A 6,852-nucleotide genomic window follows, 5' to 3' on the forward strand; every position below is an offset into this window, starting at 1 on the left:
GTAGTGGTAGCAGTAGTAGTAGTAATAGTAATGGTAGTAGTAGTAGTAGGAGGAGGAGGAGGAGGAGGAGCAATAGTAGTGTTAGTAGTAGTAGTAATAGTAAAACAAACATTTTAAGAGTAATGAACTTTAACAAAACCGGTTATTTTAAACAAATTGTTGCTTGGTAAATACCTTTCATATTTATTAATTACTCACATTTGTTTACAATTAATAAAATGCGAAATATGTTTTGTTTATTTATGACAGATCTCGTTATTGTTTTCTATATTGAATACTATAATGCAGCACACTTTTTTTATTTTTATTTTTTTCTTTTTTTTGGGGGGGGAGGGGGGTCATGTATGACATTTGAATGATTAATAATTTTAAAATAAACAATTAAAAATAATACCTACTGTGTTTTGAATAGAAGGAGAACAAAAAAAAACAACAAACAACAACATTGACTACTACTTTTCTGACAATTTTTTTTCGACGAATTAGTTCATTGTAGAAATATGGTGTTCAAATAGTGAATTATCATGATAGTATGATCTGGTTCATGATGTAGGGGTTAATTGACCAACTACACAATTGTATACGGAATCAATTTTATATAGACCATCATCGATTATTAACGCTTACTATTATTGTCTAATTATCAGAAGGGGTTTTGAGGAGATTTCAGTATTTTCATAGTTGAAAGCGTGAGTCAATTGAAGCTAGACCACCAGGGAAAGCCTAAAAGCACCGGACGGCCATTTCTTCCTATTGTGGGAATCCTCAGCAGTGCGCGACCACGATCACGCACACGAGAGATTCGAACCCAGGACCTACCAGCTTCGCACCGGAGCACTTAACCCATAAACCACTGAGCCGCCATCCAACGGTGTTAATGTCTACCTCCAACTGATCCACGAAATTGAGCAACCGTTCACCAATTGTCTTCAGTGAGTTGATATCTCACAACAGACGTGGTTTGAACTCCACTGGTCACTGCTTTTTACTAGAACTCCTGGATTTACTTCTGGAAGTCAGTAACTAGTGAGCATATGATTATTATTATTATCAGAAGGGGTTTTGTGGAAATTTAGTATTTTCATAGTTGTCAAATTTTTAATATGGTTGAACGCCACCATACATGTGATATCATAAATTAACATCTAAACAACTGAATTCCAACTCAGAGGTGTTGTTCTCTCTATATGACCGGAAAACTGGGAGTTCAATATCATGTTGATGTTTACGTATATATTGATGAAGTGTATGAAGATTGGATTCGGTGATTGTTTAATATCTTGTAGATTTTGATGGTTCTTTAAATGATGTTCATTCATGATGAGAACTAAATTGTGATTGAGGTGAACTTTATAAACTATTGAAGATAAATAAGAAATACATTTTTCACAGTAACTTATTTGCGGTTTATACTTAGAAATCTCTAATTAATTAATTTTTAAATAGTTGAAATCATGAGTCAATTAAAGCTAGACCACGAAGGAAAACCTGGAATCACTGGACGGCCGTTTCGTCCTATTGTTGGACTCGTCAAGTTTTCCATGGTGGTCTAGCTTCAGTTGACTCATGATTTCAACTATTTAAAATCACTAAAATCTCTACAAAACTCCCTTCAGATAATGATCATATGGGCACTAGTGACTGGTTCCATGAGGTATTTCCTGGAGTTCTAGTGAGAAGCAGTAACCAGAGGAGTTCAACTGGGTTTGTTGTCAGATAGTAACTCATTGAAGAAAATGGTGGACGTGTAGCACAACTTCGTGGATTGTTTGAAGTTAGATATTAACACTGTTGGATGCCGGCTAAATGGTCTGGTGATTAAGCGCTCGCGCGCGAGACTGATATGTACTAGGTTCAAATTTCGCGAGGCGAGATCGTGGATGCGCACTACTGAGGAGTCCCTCATCTGTACGAAACGGCCATCCAGTGCTTCCAGGTTTTCCATGATGATCTAGCTTCAATTGACTCATGATCTCAACTATATAAAATTACTAAAATCTCCACAAAACCCCCTTCTGATAACTTTTAAATGTCAATATAAAGCATAGAAATAATATTTTCATCAAATTAATCAATAGGGAAATTTATGTCTTTGCTGGCCTGAATACTATTATTAGAGAGAGATATAAAGAATGTTTGAAATTGTGAGGTTGTAATATTTAATTGATGTAATCAGTCTAGTTAAGAATAAAATGTCTCTAGCAGGGGAAAGCAAAGAAACTAAAGGTATTACATAATAAGCAAAGATGAATAGTGGCTAGCAGTGGAATTCAGGACGTGCGTTGCGTCCTATTTGGGACTCCTCAGCTGGATGTACTTGTATCTCAGAGTCGATGGTCACTCTGGGACTCGAACCCAGTACCTTTCGCTTCAAACGTCATGGCGTTATCCACTCAACTACTGAGCCCCGATAGTCACTTGCTTGTGCAATGGGATGAAGTGAATTCAAAATTAGATGATGTTTTTATTTATGAAATCACTACTTAATTATTATTATGATTATTGTGTTTTTATTTAGGAATGGAAATTACATGAACATGTAGAAATTAAGAAACGAATTATTAAACAAGAATATTCTAGTTCAATGAAAAGTCATCCATGTTTATCAGTAACATGTCGAGCAGCTAGACGACCTGGATATTTTTATTGGAATGTATTTCTTATAATGGTAAGATAATATTCATAGTATATTATGAACTTGTCATTCATTCACGTGGTATACAAAAGTAGTTTGATAATTGTCATTCATTTCAATACTGTCCATGAAGAGATTGGCTAGTAATGGATTCATCGTTAAACGATCTACCTGTTGATATATCTCATCACTAAAGTTGAACACTGTATTCAGAGTACACATCCAAATAACTTGTTCTAGATAGACAGTAAGAATCTCTAGATCTATCCTGTTAATATTGATAACGTTACAAATAAGATACCGGGTTTATCTTAACGTTGTTGATTTTGTAACTGACAAATCAGCATCGAATGAGAATATCATTTTATTGGAAAAGTATATAACAGTAAAAAACTTAAATGTATGATATAGAGAACACTTTAAAAAGTTATCTTCGAATTGTTTTAAGTATATAAATAATCCTAGTTGAAATCATGAGTCAATTGAAGCTAAACCACCATGGAAAACCTGGAAGCACATGACGGCTATTTCGTCCTAATGTGGGACTACTCAGCAGTGTGCATTCACGATCCCGCCTCGCGAGCGAGATTCGAACCCATGACCTATCAGTCTCGCGCCAGAGCACTTAACCTATAGACCACTGAGCCAGCCGGCATCAAACGGTGTTAATGTCTTACTTCAACCAATCCATGAAGTTTGAGCAACCATTCACCAATTGTCTTCAGTGAGTTGTTATCTCACAACAAACGTGGTTGAACTCCACTGGTCACTGCTTCCCACTAAAACTCCAGGACATGTATTTTGAAGTCAGTCACTAGTGAGCACATGATCTGTGGTCTAGCTTCAATTGACTCATGATTTCAACTATGGAAATACTGAAATCTCCACAAAACCTCTTCTGAATATAAACGATCCACTTTGTAATCAATTGTTAAGGTGATTCAACCATGTCTACGATGAGATACAGTGGCGATTGAAATCTATGTGACCATATAGTTTAGGTATTATAGAATTTAAAGGTTTTAGTTAGTCGGATTCCTTGAATGGTTTACATCGACTTATTTTAAGATAACACATGAGGACATAACACTAATTAGTACTTCAGTAATCATTAATGATCCCATTTTAATTGAAACAGCATGTGGAGGAAACAGCTGGGTTGTTTCAATGAGTCGGATAAATGATTATTCAGTAGAGAGGCAGAAACAATCAGGTCACATATTAAAATAAAGATGAGGTAATGACTTGTGAACTGATAGCTATTAACCTTCAGGAAAAGAGATTTGAGTTTCATTTGAATGAACAAACTGTTGATGTATTCCGAAAGAAATATTTACACTAACCTTTTCAAAATATTTGGATTGTGGAATCGAGAACACTTGTCTCATTCTATTAGGTACTTGTCAAGTATATTTATTTACATCAGTGTGTTAATGTTCACTTTAGGACCTAAATGCAATGCCTATCCCTTTAACTGACTCTCAATTAGTCTACTGAGTCTAAATGTCCACTCAATAGTTCATTAAGTATGACAGTATTGGTAAACGAATTTCGATCAGTCATTTTTCATGTATCTACATCTTGAACGATAGTGCCTTTTAGTTACAAGCTTTTAGTAAAGTTATATTATCGTTATTAGTGTAATTCTGGGGTCCTGTTTCATTCATTTCGAGGTTCCATATCTCTACAAACAATCAGAGCAATAAAACGTTGAAGTAAAAGTATGTATAAAGGATTTAAGATATGTATATAGAGTACTTTACATTATAATTATTGCTTTGTTGAGTGATTTATAGAGTTCAGTTAAGTTTGGAGACTGATATCAAGTGGTAAGGATCTAAGAATTACAAAAATACTGGCTAACCTTTATGTTTTATTCTTAAACCTACCAGTATAGCTTATGTGTGACTTCACAAGAGAGCCATTCATGAGTTCTAAGAGAACTCATAGCTGGACAATACAAAACAAAAATTAAGATGAACATTAACACCAGTGATTTATATTTTTAACATTTATTTGTTTTAATAGTTGAGATCATGAGTCAGTTGAAGCTAGATCATCATGGAAAACCTGGAAGCACTGGACAACCGTTTCGTCCCATTGTGAGACTCCTCAGCAGTGACCAATGAAGTTCAACCGGGTCTGTTTAAAGATAGTAACTCACTGAAGACAATGCTGGATGTGTCGCTCAGTGTCGTAGATTAGTTGAAGTTAGACATTAAAACCTTTTGATGCGGGATCAGTGGTTTATAGGTCAAGCGTCCGTGCACGAGACTGATAGGTCCTGGGTTCGAATCTCGTGATGCGGGATCGAGGATGCTCGCTTGTGAGGAGTCCCACAATAGGACGAAATGGCTGTCCGGTGCTTCCAGGTTTTCCATGATGATCTAACTTCAACTGACTCATGGTTTCAACTATTAAAATTACTATAATATCCACGAAATCTCCTTCTGATATTTAATTATTAGACAAGAATCGTAGTAAAGTTACCGTACCTGAAATTTATTATTTTTCTTTTGTTCAGTTCATGATTTCTGGTTTAGCTTTTGCTACATTTGCTGTTTCACCGGATAAAGCAGAACTTCGTCTACGTTTATCATTTACATTAATTCTAACTAGTGTCACATTTAAATATGTGATTACACAAAGTTTACCAAAAATTTCATATTTAACTTATATGGTAAGTAACTTGTGCTTTGTACTGATTCATTAACTGTTTTACCTTTTTATAGATTTACATGGTAAAGAGTCTTTCTTATAGTCAGTCGACATTATAAACATCGTAGTTGTTCCGTTTGATTCAATGAATCATAAATTTCTAATAAAACAGTACGGTAATGAGTTCGAGTTCCGGAATGAACATCAACTCTGAGATGCTAACACATCCAGATGACGGGTCTACTGTTAGCCACTACCCATCTTCGTTTATAGAATTTACTTGGTATATCTTTAAACTAACATTACACTATATACTTCATTTGAATGTGCTAAAATTGAGCTTGAATTACGATTTACTTATTATTAATTCATTGAAATTAACTTTAACCCGCAGCATTTCATTGAAAATTATTCGCTAGTTTAATGACAGGGTGAACAATTTTTTGGGTTCAACAGCTCGTTAACACACACACACACAGATTCACGCATGGAAACACAATCCAAAAATTGCTTTTAGTTGAGACGTTGTTTGTTATCAGAAGAGGGTTTTGTAGAGATTTTAGTAATTTTATATAGTTGAAATCATGAATCAATTGAAGTTAGACCACCATGAAAAACCTGGAAGCACTGAACTGCCATTTCGTTCTATTGTGGGACTCCTCAGCAGTGCGCATACACGATCTTGCCTCACGAGATTCGAACCCAGGAGTTATCAGTCTCACACTCGAGCACTTAATCTCTGGACAATTGAACCGGCCGGCATTCAACGGCGTTAATGTCTAGCTTCAATTAACTCATGTTCTTAACTATATAAAGAATAAAGAAACGTTGTTTGAACAGTAAAAAAACTAGAGATAGAAAAATAGTTTTTTTCTATCACTTTTGAAATAAAAATAAAATTCCGAAGGTATAAAAGTTAAATTTTTTTTAAAAATTTCCCCCACAGTGACAATTATTAAATTTGTTGTCTGACAAAGAGGGAGGGAGAGAGGGAGAGAGAGAGAGAAAGTGAACGAAATTAGCATCTTATCCTTATCTGACTTTTACATCTTTCATTGATTATTTGAAACAAGTTCGGGTTAAATAAGAAAGAAAAAATTGGTTATATATTGATTTAAGATTTTGATTGATCATTTATATTATGATATAAAATCAGCATAGATACTGTAGTGAACAGAGTACGAGTGGGGACAATCGAATGTGTTTTAGTATTACATTACGGAATATGTCATTAAAATATGAGAACCATATAGTGAACTTTGTAAGCAAAGATAGATAGTGGCTGGCAGTGGAATTAAGGACTCGAACTCAGTACCTTTGGCTTCAAACGCCATCACGTTATCCACTCAGTTACTGAGTCCTGATGGCCACTTGCTTGTGCATATATAGTGAATAGTTAATTTGCAAAATAACAATCAATTGTCACAATTGATTGATCACTGGGTGGTGATCAATGTCATGCGTGTCAAGTCCTTCTTAGTGCTCATCAAATGCTATCAATCAAGTTGCAATGTGGCCACCAGTCTAGGTGGCTCGACACTGTGTGCACTATATTGCAA

General features: G+C 35.1%; 1 protein-coding gene across 1 annotated transcript in view; it reads left to right on the forward strand.

Annotated features, from left to right (window-relative positions):
- Positions 1–6,852, forward strand: part of Smp_135040 (putative nicotinic acetylcholine receptor alpha 9b subunit) — a gene marked incomplete at both ends in the record, with an annotated part of 75,631 nt that overhangs the window by 47,037 nt on the left and 21,742 nt on the right. The window contains one exon of the mRNA XM_018796186.1: positions 2,519–2,668. Within this exon, the coding sequence (XP_018650424.1) occupies positions 2,519–2,668 (150 nt within the window). The remainder of the gene's footprint in view (positions 1–2,518; positions 2,669–6,852) is intronic.

Source organism: Schistosoma mansoni, chromosome 2 (assembly GCF_000237925.1).
Source record: "Schistosoma mansoni strain Puerto Rico chromosome 2, complete genome".
NCBI lineage: Eukaryota > Metazoa > Platyhelminthes > Trematoda > Strigeidida > Schistosomatidae > Schistosoma > Schistosoma mansoni.